Here is a 17711-nt window from a genome sequence, read left to right on the forward strand (position 1 = left end):
GAAGAGCCATGGCCAGTGGTCAGAGCAAGCATGGACCTGCGGAGAGTGGGCATTGGGTGAGGATCGATGCAGAGATCCTTTCTCCTTGGCTTTGTGTCCAGACCACAGATGGGAGGTTCCTGGATATTTGAACTGAGACCTCCTTTCGTTAGCAACCAGGTGGCTTCAGTGGTAGGGAATAAAGCAAAGGAACTTCCTCTTGAGACCGTGTTTTTGTCTGTGTGGGATAAACCTGTGCTTCAACACAGTCTACCCAGGCAAGGGGTGGTGGTTCCTTCCCAAATAGGTCCAGGTTTGATCTTGGACCAGATCACATGAGTCCTCCTGTGTCTGTCATCGGTGCATCTGGCCACTCAGTGCTTGCTGCTGCATCCAGGCTGTTTTAAAACTCTTTGCTACTTCTGTTGAAAAATTCCCTGCAGTTCCTGAGAACGTTGCAGAATGTTTATGTAACTGCTAAAATCAGAAATATGGGTCCAGTACATTTCTCCCTGATCTGACTCTCCTCAGTTTATCTAATATACTTAACCTTACTTTGGAATTTCATACACAGTATTTTCTTCTCTTCCTCAAGTAATTTTCTTGACTTTAAGCAGTATGTTCATGCTTATCTGTAGCATTCTTTTCCTATGTAAATATCTAAAATGTTTCTGATATCTGTGTCTGTTGCTTATGGCCATTGCCTATGCATGTCCCTGTCATTCTTTTGTGTTCATTTCCTGAGGGAACGTCTCTGGTGTTAAATTAGAGATTCTGCCTTTTTCAAATAGATCAAAATGCCTTGAGCTTTCAGAGTTTGGAGGGTAAGGCTTGTAGAGGATCATATTTAAAAAGTGGTTTGTTTTAGATTGGAGAAACTGAGAATCGGGCTTTGATACTACTTACGTACACAAATGGAAGAAGCAAAGAAAGGCTGTGCGTTGAAATTGTACTTTGTAGCAACACACTTAGAATATCAGAAGAAATAATACTAGTGGTTTTGTTCAATGGCAACTGGAATGCAGTAATTATAAATAAACTCCAGTGTCATTTGTGTGTGTCACCCCCGCAGTGGGTGACAATATTCACAGACAGACAAGCTACAGCACAAACCTGAAGTTATTTTCAAAAGCCTGTGGTACTGATCAGTATATCTGGTCATGCTGCAATGAGTACATAGACATAGCAGGTGTGATAAGTTGTTGGAAGGTTTTGAATGCTTTACTGCATTCTCTTTTCTAGGGTGGAGTAAGGGAGCTATGTAGATAAAATAACCGTGAATGGAATCTGTCGTTCACGTCTTCCTAACCAGTGTGCTCTAAGAAGACATTCCAGACAAGTAATGTTTTTACACTATGGTATGAGATTTTTTTCAGACTTTTTTTGAAGTGATGATTAAATGGAGTTATACAAAGGAAGCCACTGAAGAGGAAAGAATACGTTAAACAATATGAGCAATAAACTTTTCCTTAGATACTAATTGAACTAAATGCTTTTTCAGGCTGTGTACATGATGCCCACAGAAGGAGATGATTCATCCAAAAGTGTTCCTTTAGCATTGCAAAGAGTGTTCTATGAGCTGCAACATAGTGACAAACCAGTCGGAACTAAAAAGTTAACAAAATCTTTTGGGTAAGTTTCAAAAATTTGGACTACATATTGGGCTATTACAGGCTTTGTAAGGCTTTTCTTTAAAAATGTTTTATTTAAATCAGGCTATTTTTAGAGAGATGCAGAAAAGTGTTAATATAGCATTATGGTAATTGCTGACTTTTGTTAGTTTACTTGGGTAGGTTTTTATTTATAATCAGTACTAAAGACGGCTAATCCAAAAGTCAGATTTTTTGGCGAGGGGAGCGGTACACAAACACAGCTGTTAGAAGCAGGGTTGGTTACAATTTACCCGTTACCTGAAAACTGTGTGATACATTCGCCTTTAGTAAAATTCAGGACAAAAGATGTTGTTGAAACATTGCAGTTCGTGTATTGTGAATGCCTTTTTTAAAATTTAAATCTGTTTTAAATTTAGAGAAATAGCAGTGATTTGTATGTCCATATTGTTAGTTGTGCATTGATGACTGCTGTAACATTTTCTTATGACATATCAAAGATGCACATATTTTTGCCTGTGTACAATTGAGAAGCATTTAATGCTGTATTCTGTTTTGTGATTTAAAGCTTTAGAGGAGTATCTGTTGCACGAAGTAAAGGTGTGGGAGCACACACACACAGTAATTCTTTGCATTCACCTCATTCTAGCACCCTCCTCTCCTCGATAAAACATCTACAAAAAGAGACTTGCTTTTTGTTTTCTTTTTTTTTGCCCAGTATCCAGTTCACTGTCTGGTATTTTTTTCCATTCTGATGGTACTTATTGTGAAATGGTGTTGCAGGATGTAATTTTACATCTGGAGTATCTAGATGCTAGACATAGAACTCCACAGTGTAGCTGCATTAAGGGTGTTGAGTTTTCTTTACTAGCTTGATGTTTTGGTCGAGCACAGATTAGAACAGAGGATTAAGAGTAGCATAACCTTTACAAGCCTTCTCTTTGCATGTCGAGTAAGCATGGAGTAGGATCTTATCAAAAACTGTTGTAAAAGATTGTATTTTGCATTAGTTTGTCGCACTGTATTTGTAGACTAGTCATTTGTAGTCATATTGACAAGCATTTTTTAAATTTAAAAACAGATTAAGAAATTTGTATCATCTTTTTCACACAGCTGTCCTAGCGTCCGTCCCGCATCTTCTGCTAAAACCTGTAGTAGTGCTCTGTCCTGATAAGGCTCTTTGTAACCTTGCATCTTTGTAACATTCCCTTTTCACCTTTTGAGGGAATTTTAAAATGAAATTGGTAACCTCAGTGCTGTATGTTTATCTGGTCATACTCTCTTTGTACCAGCACACTGTATATTTCGTTTATCAGCACTCCTGCTGTCCTGTGACACTGGAAAGAGTTGCTGATATTGTAAATATTTCATCTTGAGTTAAGATCTCAACTGTGTCATCTTTAGTAGCATGAAGAGATTTTTTCCGAGGGTGTTGCAGATGCTTAATTTTGTATCTGAGAGCAAGATTTTAAAAATGATTTCATTCTTAGGAAGCAGTTTTTTAATATGTTTGAAGATTTGGTCTTTTCTCCCCCATTAAATCAGTGCGGGGGGGTTCTGACCTTGTGAGACCTACCTGTCTGCTCTGTAGAGCATCACTTTTTACTGGGTATGGTGAGTTTTGGCTTCTTCCAGGAGAAAGTGAGGCCATTGTCTGAAGGAGCCCTTTTTTATCATGATGTTAGTCTGTAAGCTTTTTCTCTGATTTTATCCTTTAAGCTGGCTGGTATGGAAAGTCTAGGGAATCGGGAGGTTATTTTCCATTTTTAAATACCCAACAGGTCACTTCATTCAGCTTGTTTCGGTGTGGAGCCCCACGCTGTTGTGCCCAGTGTGACAGTGAGGCACAGAGAAGAGATGGAGGGATAGGTGACGTCAGTGTTGGTCCTGGTCACCCTGTTCTTGTGGCTCCAGGGGCTGCCCTTGAACCTGCTGCTGAGCCAGAGCCTACAGCATACAGGGCTTATTTCACATGGTTAGGAGTGGTTGCTCTGGAAAAAAAGTTGTCAGAGACTTAACAAAACATTCTTGAGTTTAAGTTAAAGAGCTTGAAAGAGGAAGTATTTCATACTGAAGCTGGAGATGCTTTATGCTTCTTTTTTCTTTAACGCAGTAACACTGAGCACCCATGTTGCAGTGTTCCATGGTGTCACCCTGCCTATCAAAGGAGTGTGTTTGCACAGGGACTGGTTCAGGAGGCTGGATGCCTCCTGTATCCTGGGGGTTACGGTGCGTCCAGGATTAACTGTTTAGATGAGCAGAAAGGAGCCAGTATTTTGTTTAAATCCATTTACTTCCTTTCATGTACTGAAATAATCCCTGAGCGCTACTTGACTGCACCTGAAGGGCTCTCAGGAGCGAGGCAGCTGGAAACACGCTGCGGAAACTGTTCTGACAGCGCTGAATTGCTCCCAGGCCTTTTCTTAAGAGGTTTTTTTGACGTAATCTGAGACCAGGTTGTAGACTGGAAGAATTCTTCTGAGAGCAACAGCTCAGCTCTGGGCCCTTTGGCTGATTCCAGCTGCTGTCCCTGTCCCCCATCCCCAGAGAGGGCTGAGGGACACAAAGCGGCTGCCACTGTCCCACCCCTTCACTGCCCCTTCTTTTGCCCTTTAAATGCTACAGACCTGAAACAACCTGTGCATCAGACAGTGCGAATTCTCAGGGTCTTTCTCTTGCTGTGTATTAAATCCTTGATCTGAAAAAAAGTCTTTTGAGCAGTAATTTTTCTTCATAATATAGTAATTGTATATTTGTTTGTCTTACAAAGGTGGGAAACTTTAGACAGCTTCATGCAACATGATGTCCAGGAATTATGTCGAGTGGTATGTTTTTACTCTTTCTTACTGATTGGTGATGCATAATGTTATCTCTTGATATTGTGTATATATAAGCTAATTTAGTAACAATCCTAGTAATACTGGCATTGATCAATTTAGATTAGGTCTCTAAGACATAGAGGTTTTGCCTTAGTTGATTTCTCTTTTAAAAATGGGATTGATTGTGGCCTTGTGTGGGTGAGGAATTTGTAAAGGGTAGGGAAGGCTGAAAATAAATGGAAGTGGTTCTTTCGTAGCCATGGAGAGAAATGCAGATTTCAAGATGCAAATGCATTGTTACATTTGTGAGGTTTTCCAGACTCAAGGGAGTGTAGCTGGAGTAGCCCTCAGTGCAGGTTTTAGGTGGGAGACACAGATTTGAAGGACTAGAAAGGAGATGCCAGTATGAATAGACTAACATTTTGTTTTTATGCAAGTGATTTAGAGTTTAATCAGTGAAGTAGTCATCTGTGTGTGATGAATAAATACAAAACCTGCAAGTTTATCCTGTGTAAAAACTATTTTTTCTTTCAGCTGCTTGATAATGTGGAAAATAAAATGAAAGGCACGTGTGTAGAAGGCACTATTCCTAAATTGTTCAGGGGGAAGATGGTGGTATGTATTTATTTATTTATTTTTTTTCAACAATTTGAATTAACTCTGTTACTTTTATACATTGAAATTCTGTGGTTTTTTGTTTACAGTCTTATATCCAATGCAAACACGTAGACTATCGATCTGAACGAATAGAAGATTATTATGACATCCAGCTAAGTATAAAGGGAAAGAAAAATAGTAAGTGATACATTGTCATATGCACTGATCAAATACATCAGCATGTTGGGCATCTTTAGTGCCTGTTGATTTCAAATGTGTCTGTTGGTGCTCAGCACTTGGAAATATCCTTCCTTTAATTTCAGAGGAAAGAGTCTTTGATACCTCATTGAAAATATTTTCTGTAGAAAATGTTTTCACTTTGGTTGCCTTTTTTCCTTTCTCCCATTTCCCTTGCCTTGCTTCTTCCTCCCTATTTCTCTCTTCATAGAAGCCTGTGAATATTAGAAGTTTTTGTGGTGTCACAGAAGTACATGCTGTGCCATGGTGATAATAGTAGTGTTGCCAAAGTAGGTTATAATTTATATATGAAGATGAACTTGGAGGAAATAGATTCTTATTTAGACCTGACCATAGTAAAAGCAAATAGAAAGAATGAACTAACTGGGCAGTGTGACAGTGGTCCCATGTCTTCACTTTACCAAGTACTTGGCATACAAGACACGAAAAAGTACATGTAAGAGTCCAGCAAGCAGGATCATCCAGCTTGATACCTGACACATGTAAAGTGAGAACAGGAAATTTGGCAGACAGTTGTAACTATGGGATTTTTAAAAAATCTGTTGATATTTTTATGTATTCCTTTACAATTTGGTGCATTTCTTGACATTCTTAAGCAATATAATTTATTTTTAAATAAAGATAGAAATATTAAAACACAAACTCTCGTGTCTTAATGTTATTTGATTTATACATTGTTAAGCCCCCAGGCTAGAGTAAACTTATGTTTTTTTCTTCGTCCTTCCCTACAATTCCCCAATATTTTTTCATTTAGTTTTTGAGTCCTTCATTGACTACGTTGCTGTGGAACAGTTGGATGGTGATAACAAGTACGATGCAGGAGAACACGGCTTGCAGGTATTTTTTTTTTAATTTGGTTTTAAATTTTATTTCTCTGTCTTTGATAAAGTAATTTAACAAAGTTATGGTAGACAGAAAACGTTGCAAAACCCATTCTAGGTTCTGTCAACTGATTTTGGTGATTTTTTTCACCTTAAACAAGCTTTAACGTAGCTACTCTTAATTGCTGTCGAGTTTCTTAAAATGGAGCTTGGATTCTAAAATGAATTCTTTAGGAATGAGTTTTACACCTGTAAGTGTTTTAGTGACTAGAATTGTTAACTTCTCTACAGGTCTCCAGAATGAGAAGCTGTTCTTAGAGTAGTCTGTTCTTCTATGCATCTAGTAAAAAGGCAGCATGACTCTAAAAGTGGTTTTAGAGAGGTCATTTTTGTATCATCAACAAGAATGCCAAATGAACCTGTGGAATTCTGAACAGTCGTGTGTGTGCACATTTCTGAGCTTTTCAGCTGTACTTTGCTGCACTGTAGGAAACCAAAACCCTTTATAAAAAATGTTGTCTTATTAAAGTTTACTTTAGCAGCTTCCATATACCAGGGTTTGTCGGTAAGATTCTATGTATTCTTCAGCTCTTCTTAGGAAGGTACCGAGTATTTGTTGGCAGGATACAATGAACATGAAATTCTTAATTGATTGCAATGAGGTTTTGCCTCCTTATTCTAATTTTGTTTATTCAGGTGACTTGCTCTTAGTACAGTGAGGTGTTCACATGTGCTTGTATGAAGGACCTAAATTTAAACTAACTGGGTTCTTGTGTTACTGGAGTAGTGTCCGGGCAGGTTGATGCAGTGTTACTATTAACTTCCACCCAAGTTTTGAACTATTCTTTGGTGCACATTGTGTTGTCAAGCCTATGAAATACAAGTCCATAGGAAGGGCTTCTGCAACAAAGAAGTATTTTGAGTTGCTAAAAATCTTGCAATTTCAACCCTCTATTTCCTTCAAAATATCTAGGAGGCAGAGAAAGGTGTGAAGTTCCTAACATTGCCACCAGTATTACATCTACAGCTCATGAGATTTATGTATGATCCTCAGACTGACCAAAACATCAAGATAAATGATAGGTAAGTTTTTTGGGTTGGTGGGTGGTTGGTTTGTTTGTTTGTTTGGGGTTTTTGTTTGGTTTGTTTTGCGGTTGGTTGGGTTGGGTTGGGTGTTTTTTGATGAACTCCAAGAGGAAGGTGTGTGCAGTTACACATGGTGGACATCCCCCAAAGGTTCAAAATGACAAACCGAATACTTATAGTCATTTCTAGCTGTTGCTTTGTGTATGAAATGAGTGAACGCATCCTTTAAGGCTTTGTGGAACGTTATTTGTGCTGTCTGTGGAAAGTTGGTATGTTCCCATAAGCTGCTACAAGACTAAGTAGGATGAATACGTAGTTCTCTGCTTTCCCTCCATCTCTGTCCATGCCCTCTCACTCCAAGCAGAGGCTGATAATTTCTCAAGGGAGTACGTTGTTGGTTGTAAATTAAATCTGTATTGCAATGATTTCAGTCTCACCAAGAAGGTGAAACTGCAGCACCTCAAAGACATGGCAGAATAACATTTCAGTCCGATGGTACCTCTGCTAGACAAGCTGAATTGTTGTGCTAGAAAATAGCAGGTTTTGAGCTTTTCCCTTGTCACAGTGAATCCAAACCAGCACTATTTCAGTTGAAGTTCTCTTACCCTTGTTACGGAGGGCATACTTTTTCAGAGGTGCTTATAAAGACCATTTTAATTCCATATTAAAACAGTATAAAATCTGACACTGCATGCAGTGTATCTTGGACAGAAATGGCATTGCAACAGTAACTTGTTCAATTTTTGTGACTTGCTTTAGAAGTACTGATGTCCTGAATAACAGTATGTGTCTGTCTTAACTACAAATAAAACTCTTAATTCTCTTTGAAACTAGGTTTGAATTTCCTGAACAGTTGCCACTAGATGAATTTTTGCAAAAAACAGATCCTAAAGATCCTGCAAATTACATTCTTCATGCAGTTCTAGTGCACAGTGGAGATAACCATGGTGGACATTATGTTGTTTACTTAAATCCAAAGGGCGATGGCAAAGTGAGTATTGAAATGCACCTACACATATTTGTGTTTTGCAAATATATACTTACAGTTTTCATAATGGGCAAATCTTTGGGATTTTTGTTCCATAATTGAAGAGTGTGCTGGCTCACTCGCTTCATCACACAAGGGCTTGACTTCTCCATGTAGTTCTTAGCTTGATACTCTTTCATTTGGTGCCTATTCTAATATAGTTGGGAAACTTACTTTGTATTTACAAAATTAAAAGGACCATCCCTCATGGTTTTCAGTCTGTGGGGTGGAGCCTGCATTTACAGGCATTAAAGAATCACTTGGCTCTTAAGAGGAGCAGCTTCATCTTTGCTATTGGCTTTTGGCAAAGACTTAACAAAGGGAATCCCTTCAGTCGTGTGTGTATATATGTTGAAGTTACACTGCAGTCAGATTTTATCCAGCATTTTTTTAGGCAAATATGAATGTTTCAAATGTTTCCATGACTCAGAAGTTCAATATTATTGCGTGTACCTGGTACAGGTTACGGTGACTTGATTGGATCAGACGTTTATAGGTCAGGTGCCTCTTCCTTTGAGTTGGCTGGTTTTGTGTGTGCATGACCATTCACAGTAAATTCCCGATCTTGCTGTAAATTTGTTGCTATTTGTCTTTCATTCTTAATTGGCTTTTTTGTTTTAGTTGAAAATTTGCTGTCAAGTACTTTAAAGGCACCAGTAATTACTGGATGTTTTGTGCATCACTGCTTTTTATTTCATTTTACAACAAATGAGGGTCAATTTTCCAATTCATATAAAAATATTAGATTTTTGAAAAATAGTCTAAAGGAAAAGGTCTTTTAATAATTATTGGGATTTTGAGACTCAGTGTAAGATGTTCAGATATTTCAGTAGAGGTTTATTTATGGCCTTATGCTGAGCACAAGTAACAGGTAGCACAAATTATACTGAACTAGATTTATTTTTTATAAACTCATGCTGCTTGAAGAGCACTTACAGTTACTTCAAGAAGCTGAAAGGCATGCCAGAAATAGGATTAATTTATCATTCAAGAACATGTTTTTGTGTGCAAAATAATATTTATCTAAAATTCTCTCTCTAGTGGTGTAAATTTGATGACGATGTTGTATCAAGATGTACAAAGGAAGAAGCAATTGAACACAACTACGGCGGTCATGATGATGACTTATCTGTACGGCACTGTACCAACGCATACATGTTGGTTTACATCAGGGAATCAAAATTAAGTACGTACGCTTGCCGTGTGCTCCATGTTAGATTTACTTACAAGGACACAGGGCTGTATTTGACTTTTGAATTGTTGACAGTCTTCCTATACAAGGAGGCTTTGTTGGTTATAGTGGGAATTTAGACATTCTGTGGGATCAACCAGCCTTTTGCAAAGTCTGCGCTAATCTGGTGTTGTCTTGTCTTCAAAACCATGCATCTACAAAGTGCTTCAGCCTTGGTTGTTTTATGGGATGGAAACGTTAGCGAACTAACTTCAGTGATAGAAACTAAGTCCAATCGATTATAAATACATAGACATATATGTATACTAAAGAAAGTTGGGGTGGTAAGTATTGTTTTAATCCGGAATAGTATGATAGACTTCTGAATTAAATATTCATATTTCATGGAACTAGTGCATTTTGGCTTGGAATAGAAAGTGCTGCTTCTGCCAAAACATGATGCTATCAAACCGTGTTTTTAATTAAAAGACGAAAAAAGATGGTTTGACTTCAAATCAGAGGAAAGTCAAGTGTATATGGAGAAAACCTTGTTTGATGTATATCTTGAAATGACATCACAAATCTGCTTTGTAGGTGAAGTTTTGCAACCTGTCACAGACCATGATATTCCTCAACAACTTGTAGAAAGGCTACAAGAAGAGAAGAGGATAGAAGCTCAGAAGAGGAAGGAGAGGCAGGAAGCTCACCTCTATATGCAAGTGCAGGTCAGCTTTCGAAACGATCAAGTGGCAACTATCTTGCCATTAAAATTCAGAATATTGAGCCACCCAAGACAAATCTTGATTATTGTATTTTATTTTATTTTATTTTTATTTTTATTTTTTATTTATTTTTTATTTTTATTTTTTAAATTTTTAAATTTTTTTTAATTTGTGTTTGGAAATAGTGTTTGAAGTTATATTATTTTAGTGCTTGTAAGTATATTTACCTATGCAACAAATCCTAATGAAACAAAGGGTACCGTATGTTACAGACATTTGTTTTCTCCGGAAGTTATGTACTTCCAAGTAAAAAGAGTAAGTTCAGGTGAAAGGAAAAGGACCAGGTTATTGTAAATGGCTGCCCTGCCACTGCACTTTTATCTCTTTCAAGAATTATTTTCTAAAATTAGAATTATCTAGCCATAGGCTGCAAGCCTGGACTACTGCCAAACTGAGCTCATCAAGTAGAAGCAGAAGGAGAGAGTGCTTATATTTGCAATTATCTTTTTGGAAAAGCCAGATGGACTAGATTATTATGAATTGCCTTAAGGAACCCTGTTTATGGCTTTTTCCAGCACCCATCTGGCACAAGAAAATAGAACCCATTTTCCATTTGCCTCCATGTTTCCTTGCATCTTCTTTCTGGTGTTCCAAAGCAGAGATACCGGTGAAGTTTCGCTTGAGCTGAGTGGCACCGTTTGTCTTTCTGTTAACAAAGAATGCGTGGGAGCCACGGGAGATGTGGGAGACATTTTAGGGCAGCTTCCTCGTATTACACCAGCAAAATAATTACGTAGCCTTTTTTTAAGTGCCAAGCTTGTTAGAGCACATGTTCCCAAGATTGGAATCTAAGTGCAACTGGTTTTTAATTGTTTGGCATTTGTAAGAATTAGTGTATTTTAATTACTTACACTGATTTGACTATCAATCACTGGTTTTTAATTTCATTATAATCTGTAGACTTGCAGATTTTCTTCCTGTGAACACGAACAGCGTTAGCAGTGTGCCACTAGCCAGAGAGCCAGTGATGTTGCTTAGAGAGCAGCATCAGAAAGTATTACATTATGCAGCTGAGTTTAAACGAATAGTAACCTTTAAATGTAATTTTTCAGATAGTGGCAGAGGATCAGTTCTGTGGTCACCAAGGCAATGATATGTACGATGAAGAAAAAGTGAAATACACTGTTTTCAAAGTATTAAAAAACTCCACGCTTACGGAATTTGTTCAAAATCTCTCTCAAACAATGGTAAGTTCTCTGTAGGTGAATATTTGTATTTATTTATTTGATGACATTGTGGTTGCTTCATAGTCTTTGTCTTCTCCAGGTATTGCCAGCAGTAATAATTTAGACCTTTTAGAAGAGAAGATCTGTTTGAGTTTAATAGAAGTATCTTACCCTTCGTTTGTTTGTTTCATGTCACCATTTTTATTTATTTTAGGGATTTCCCCAGGATCAAATCAGATTATGGCCAATGCAGGCTAGAAGTAACGGAACAAAAAGACCTGCAATGTTAGATAATGAAGCAGATGGCAATAAAACGGTAAATATTCATCGATATAAGACATTTCTGTACATCATCCATGATTTTTAGTTCTCTTTATGCATCTGTAAGTTTAGGACATCAGATCTTTTCAGGGCTTTAGTTTAATGTGTGTCTGGTAAAGTTTGATACTTGAGAAGATGAGATGTAGTGGATTGATTTGTACAGGAGGGAGGAGTGTGGTGCATGATGTTTCTTCCATGAAAAAGGCATGATCATGATTCTTATGTTAGATTTCAAACAGAAATGTCTTTCTGAGTCATCCATTATTTGGGTGAAAAAATCTGGATTTAATGAAGTGTGTTGCTTGAAATGTAAAACATGGCGTGTATCACAGATAACAGTGATCGGTTTCACTGTCCTGTTACTTCTAAAGTGAAGTAATTTTCTTGCCGTAATAAAGACAGCTGGGGTGTACTTTTTTTAAATGAAAAAGAAATAGGTCTGTTTTAAAATAAAACCTGTTGTTGTGTTTCATTAAAACTTTTTTGATGTTTTTATATCTCTCGTTGTTTCTCTTTATAAACTTTCTAAACTTCCTGTCATTAACACAACTTAAAAAAAGTAGTTCTACTACTCATGGAGTGTCGTGAAGTTTCTTGTATGTGATGAAAATGCAGATATCAGCTTATATTATATTCTTCAGAGACTTTTTTTTCTTCTTCCACACCTTTCTGTGTAGATGATTGAGCTCAGTGACAATGAAAATCCATGGACAATATTTTTGGAAACAGTAGATCCAGAGATGGCTGCTACTGGAGCAACGTTACCCAAGTTTGATAAAGACCGTAAGCATATATGCTAAAACTTGAGTAAATACGAAATACTTTTATTTTGGGTATATCTCAGAAAACATTGACGTAGTGTGCTGCTTTTTTCAATGATGATGTTGATGTACCCATCAAACTCTAGTGCTGAAATTAGTTTTTCTCATACAGTGTTTCCCTCATTTTTCTTCATGTCTAAGACAGTTCACATTTTTTTTGAAATCCCTGAATAAACTTATACAAATATATATTAAAAATTACTTATAAAAGTAGCATGTAAGAATATTTTAAGGACATTAATCAAATTATTGAATCAAATACACATCTCTGTTACTGTTTAAAGAAAAATATGTAGGTGATTTGCCCTGCATACTCAAACAAGCCTGACTCAAAATTAAATCTTGTTTCTTCATTTGTAGATGATGTAATGTTGTTTCTGAAGATGTATGATTCGAAGACTCGGAGTTTGAATTATTGTGGACATATCTATACACCTATATCCTGTAAAATACGTGAGTTCTAAAATTTAATTCCTTTGTTTTAACTGAATTTAAGACAATAGATTGTGGTGGGGTTTTTTTTCTTCTAATATCAGTTTTATCGCTGAAATCAAAGGTAGATCACAGAAAGAAATTCTGATCTCTCCCAACACCTGGTAGTTCTCTTCCCCACTTTGTGTCAGTGAAACTCTCTGCAAGGCTGAGAGCGTTGCCTGTATACAGTTAATTTTCTGTTACAGGTTTGCTGTGTTCACCAGGTGTTGCTGACCATAAACAGCTGGTTTGGACTCGCTGTAGAGCTTTGTAATTTGGTATTGCTCTCCAGCTTGGGTTTTCCCTTCTATTTCAAGTGTTTTTCTATGGAATGTACATCTGCAGTAGCTTTTAAAGTAACTCTTCTACAACATGTCACTATGGCAGCCTGAGAGCAGCTGCTCAGCCCGAATTGGGCGCTGTGGTGGTTTAACCCCAGCTCAGGTAAGCCCCACACAGCTGCTCGCTCATCCCCCACCACAAGGGATGGGCGAGAGAATCAGAGGGGTAGAAAACTTGTGGGTTGAGATGAAGACTGTTTAATAGGCAAAGCAAAAGCAAAGGAAACCGAGGAATTCAGCCCCACTTGCCATCGCAGGCGGGTGTTCAGCATCTCCAGGACAGCCGAGCTCCATCACATATGACAGTGACTTGGGAAGACAAACACCATCACTGCAAACATCCCCCACCTCCTTCTTGTTCCCCCAAAATACATACTGAGCATGATGTCGCATAGTGTGAAATGTCCCTTGGGGTCACCTGTCCTGGCTGTGCCCCCTCCCTGCTCCTTGTGCACCCCTACTCACTGGTGAGGTGGGGTGAGGAGCAGAAAAGGTCTTGACTGCTGAGCAGTAACTGAAGCATCACTGTGGTATCAAGACCAGTTTCAGCACCAATCCAAAACACCGCTACTGTGGAGAAATTTAACTCCGTCCCAGACCGAACCAGCACAGGCGTGAGCCTTGGTTTTCATGTGGCTCCATTTAAAGAATTCAGCAAATGTCCACTGAGTTAAAATACTTTGATTTGTCATTTTGAATGTCTCATTTTGTTGACTATTACGTGCTTTCTAATTTTGCATTTTAGCTGTCTTAATTTTTTAAAAAGAGATTACTGTTTTTCTCTGGGGAAGGGACGGTGTTACTTCATCTCTTTGATTTTTGGTTGGCTTTGCGCATATTTTTGTTGTTGTTCAGATGAAGTGGAAGGAAACAGTAAAGTCTGTCTCTGAGTTGAATGTCAATAAGGGAAGCCTCAGCCTGGAAGGCTCTCTTTCTTAGGCATTTTAAAACTATTTAACCAGGATGGAAAAACAGGTTCTCTCCTTTTTGCAGGGGGTCTCAGTAGCAGTGCAACACATTTAACAGTCCTTTTCTTTTCCAATAGGTGACTTGCTTCCAGTTATGTGTGAGAGAGCAGGATTTCCACAAGAAACTAACCTTATCCTCTATGAGGTTTGGATTCATAGACTTTTTGTCATTTACATTCTATAACTAGATAAAAATAAGCATTTTTGGTTAAAAAATGTTGCTAACAGCAAAGGTAATTTATAAATCATAAGCACTCTGTAAGCTATAGCTTTGAAGTCTATATTGCTACAAGAGAGTATCAGTAGATAGTTAATTTCAAAACATTTAAAATGAAACAACTAGAAGTGTGAGGCTTTAAAAACAAAAAATGTCTACATGAAGCCCTACGTGAGCAGCTTTGCTGTGCTGAACCCGTGCTTATCCTCTGAGTTGAGCACTGGAGGAGCTGATGCTGCTGATGTTGTTGGCCATTGTATTTTCAGTGCCCCCTGTAGACAGCAGAGTTGAGAAAATGTTGCGTCTTCTCCTTCCTTCCCTAAGTTAGAAATCAGCAAAAGAAACACTTAGCCTGATGGCATGTTTCTGTCCAAATACAGAAATAACAAATCTTTATAACTGCTGTATTTGAGTGCTGAAGATGCAGATCTTGCCAAGTCGAAGTCCTTGCTATAGTAAGAACAAGGAATTGGGGTTTTTTTAATTGTGATTTTTGTTAGCAGTCATGCTGCTCTCTCTGGTGGTTCCAGGGAAGTGCACACACTTCTGTCCGAAAAAACAGAGCTGTCAGGAACTCCTGCTCTGCAGGTCAGGGTTGCAGTTTGATTCCAGTTTGTTTAGACAGGTGGTTGTATCCTGAGAGGTCAGCCTACAAGTATACATACATAATATGCATATAGCTATTTTATAATAAGCATTTTTAATGTGACTTTGTTTATTATTTTAAAGACAAGTGAATTGCTATACAAAAGTTCTGCACTATTACAATAAGTGGACATAACCAGTGTTCTCCAGGCTCCTGGAAGCTGCATCGGTAGAAAATTACTCTCTGAATTTTTTGGAAGTTTTCAGTGCTAACAAGATAGTGCTGAAGGATAAAATACTTTTGAAAATTAAAGTAACTCTGGTGAGACTCCAAAGGTAAAAATGAGCAGCCAGCTTTATCAATAGCAGTTAGAAGCATCTGGACCTTAGCTAAGATTACGTTTAATTTACGTATGTATCTATCTATTTGTTTCAGTTGAAAGAATATGCAAGTTGCTTTATCTGATGATTTTCTCTGTGACCTTTATTTTTGTCCTTTTAAAAATTCTATGTGATTAACATCTTTTTTTTTCTTAATTGCAGGAAGTTAAACCCAATTTAACAGAAAGGATTCAAGACTATGATGTATCTCTTGATAAAGCTCTTGATGAACTCATGGACGGCGACATCATAGTGTTTCAGAAGTAGGTATTTCTGTGGGGCTGGGTTATTGCACTTACATCACCTCGTTCACTTTGAAAGCAGGACTTCCTTTAACTTAGTGTTCTTAACAAGAGCAAAATATAATTTTCCAACAGTAGACATTCTCAGCAGTTCTCATTTGTTTATTCAAAGGGGAAATTAAAAAATCTCGGCAGCATTTTAATTATCACATGCCACATTATTTATGGAAAAGGGATTTCGTGCTAGTTTAGAAAACTGATAACCTAAAGTAGGTCTTAATGGTACCCAAGAGTGTGGTTCAGCAATGCGTCTGAGTTCTGCATCTTTATCCCTGACACCAGCATGACTCAGACACTGAAGAGCCTCCAGCCTTTCAGCTCTCAAGCTCTGTACCATGTAACGCTGCACAAGGCTCTTGGCTTGGAGCTCCTTTCAGCCTAGAACTAAGCTAAACTGCTTTCCCTTTTTTTCCTTTTACTTATGCTCATGTTAAGTTCCATATTGGTCCACGGTGATGAGCTGCTCCCGATTTGCCTGAGCGTATGTGACTCACGGGTGTGCTGGTGCTTCAGCTGGAGTTTTCTCCAAGGCAGAAGGAGAACTCCTGCATCTTGTGTCCGTTGAAGGGATCTTTCATAAGCTTGTCAGGGCTATAAATCAGCATTTCTATGCTCTCACTCCTGATGGTCACACCCAACTGTGTTGCTGTGTTTCTCTCCATGGGCTGACAGTGGGTGGAAGCCAGCTAGTCTATCTTCAGCACTCTTACCCCAGATTATGTGAGATGAATGTATTTCTCATGTCATGCCTTGGAACTCGCATTCCCTGTTGACCCAGTTGGTGTTATGCACCTTTGGCTGGCTGCTGACTCCTGGGTAAGTGCACAGCTTGTACCCTGGCATTATTTCTCTGCTGAGAAGATTAGGGGTACCAGTCAGTAGTGACCCAGACCAGCCTCTGCGCCCACCGCTCCGCTTCTGCGGTTCAAGGAGTGCTGCTGTACAGCTGGCTTCTCTGCAAAGCAATTAATACAGGAGTAGCTGGAAAGCTGTGGCAATGGGAGTAGGGACGCACGGTGATGTGGTAGGGTGGGAGGGAGGGACAGCTACCGCTAGAATGTGTCGTGAAGCGACTGGATCCAGCGGATTGCCAGATGGCCAGGGAAGCAAGCACAGCGCACCTGCCCTTGCACCGCACCGGAATCCTGGGGTGTGGGTCACTGCTGACTGAATTAGTTCTACTGTGTACGAGTGGTGGCTCTTTAAAAAGGTTTCTGAACTTTATTTCTGTATCTCTGAACTGTCACTGACTTACTGTAGAACATGTTTTTGAAAGCCCTAACTGCTTTCATGTGTGACAATGTGGTATGTAATGGTATTATCATTTGTTTGCTCTTGTAGGGATGACCCAGAAAATGATAACAGTGAGCTGCCAACAGCTAAGGAATATTTCCGAGACCTCTATCATCGTGTGGATGTCATTTTCTGTGATAAAACCATCCCCAACGACCCAGGCTTTGTTGTTACTTTATCCAATAGGATGAATTACTTTCAGGCATGTGTCCTGTTTATTTCTCTGCTTTTGTTTCCTTGTTCTGAAAGTAACTTTTGCACTAGTTCACAAGTGCATTTTACATACTTTTAGAAGAGAGTAGATCTTTTCTTGTACATTTTTTGCATTGTGGTAGTGAAAGATTCAAGGAAGCTGCTAATGCTTGTAAGAAGAAAAGACTTAACCCCCAGTTTTATTAATAATGAGTTACTGACAATAGGATTCTTTCCTTGAAACACCATTCTGCTCTGTCAGGGAAATGATATTCTAATGAAATTATGCATTTACTTTCTAAATGACATGTAAAACTTGCTCAATTTATTTAGCTGTCAAAATCAAAACATCTTGGGAATCTAGTGATACCTATTTTCTGCTTGTAATATCACCGACAATATTAATTTTTGTAGATCAAACTGTATCGCTTTCTTCACACAGTGTTTAGTGCTCAGTGCCACCAACCGATCAAACCTGTTGTGTTCATTATGGGTGACCA

General features: G+C 38.4%; 1 protein-coding gene across 1 annotated transcript in view; it reads left to right on the forward strand.

Annotated features, from left to right (window-relative positions):
- The window catches only part of USP7 (ubiquitin specific peptidase 7), a 70607-nt gene that overhangs the window by 40397 nt on the left and 12499 nt on the right, over positions 1-17711 (forward strand). Inside the window, exons 7-22 of the mRNA XM_080353793.1 lie at positions 1481-1611; positions 4360-4414; positions 4943-5023; positions 5113-5203; positions 6018-6100; positions 7058-7167; positions 8005-8161; positions 9239-9383; positions 9963-10093; positions 11203-11337; positions 11531-11632; positions 12315-12420; positions 12819-12911; positions 14319-14386; positions 15587-15687; positions 17068-17221. Coding sequence (XP_080209919.1) covers positions 1481-1611; positions 4360-4414; positions 4943-5023; positions 5113-5203; positions 6018-6100; positions 7058-7167; positions 8005-8161; positions 9239-9383; positions 9963-10093; positions 11203-11337; positions 11531-11632; positions 12315-12420; positions 12819-12911; positions 14319-14386; positions 15587-15687; positions 17068-17221 — 1743 coding nt within the window. The remainder of the gene's footprint in view (positions 1-1480; positions 1612-4359; positions 4415-4942; positions 5024-5112; positions 5204-6017; positions 6101-7057; positions 7168-8004; positions 8162-9238; positions 9384-9962; positions 10094-11202; positions 11338-11530; positions 11633-12314; positions 12421-12818; positions 12912-14318; positions 14387-15586; positions 15688-17067; positions 17222-17711) is intronic.

Source organism: Nesoenas mayeri, assembly GCF_963082525.1.
Source record: "Nesoenas mayeri genome assembly, chromosome: 15".
NCBI lineage: Eukaryota > Metazoa > Chordata > Aves > Columbiformes > Columbidae > Nesoenas > Nesoenas mayeri.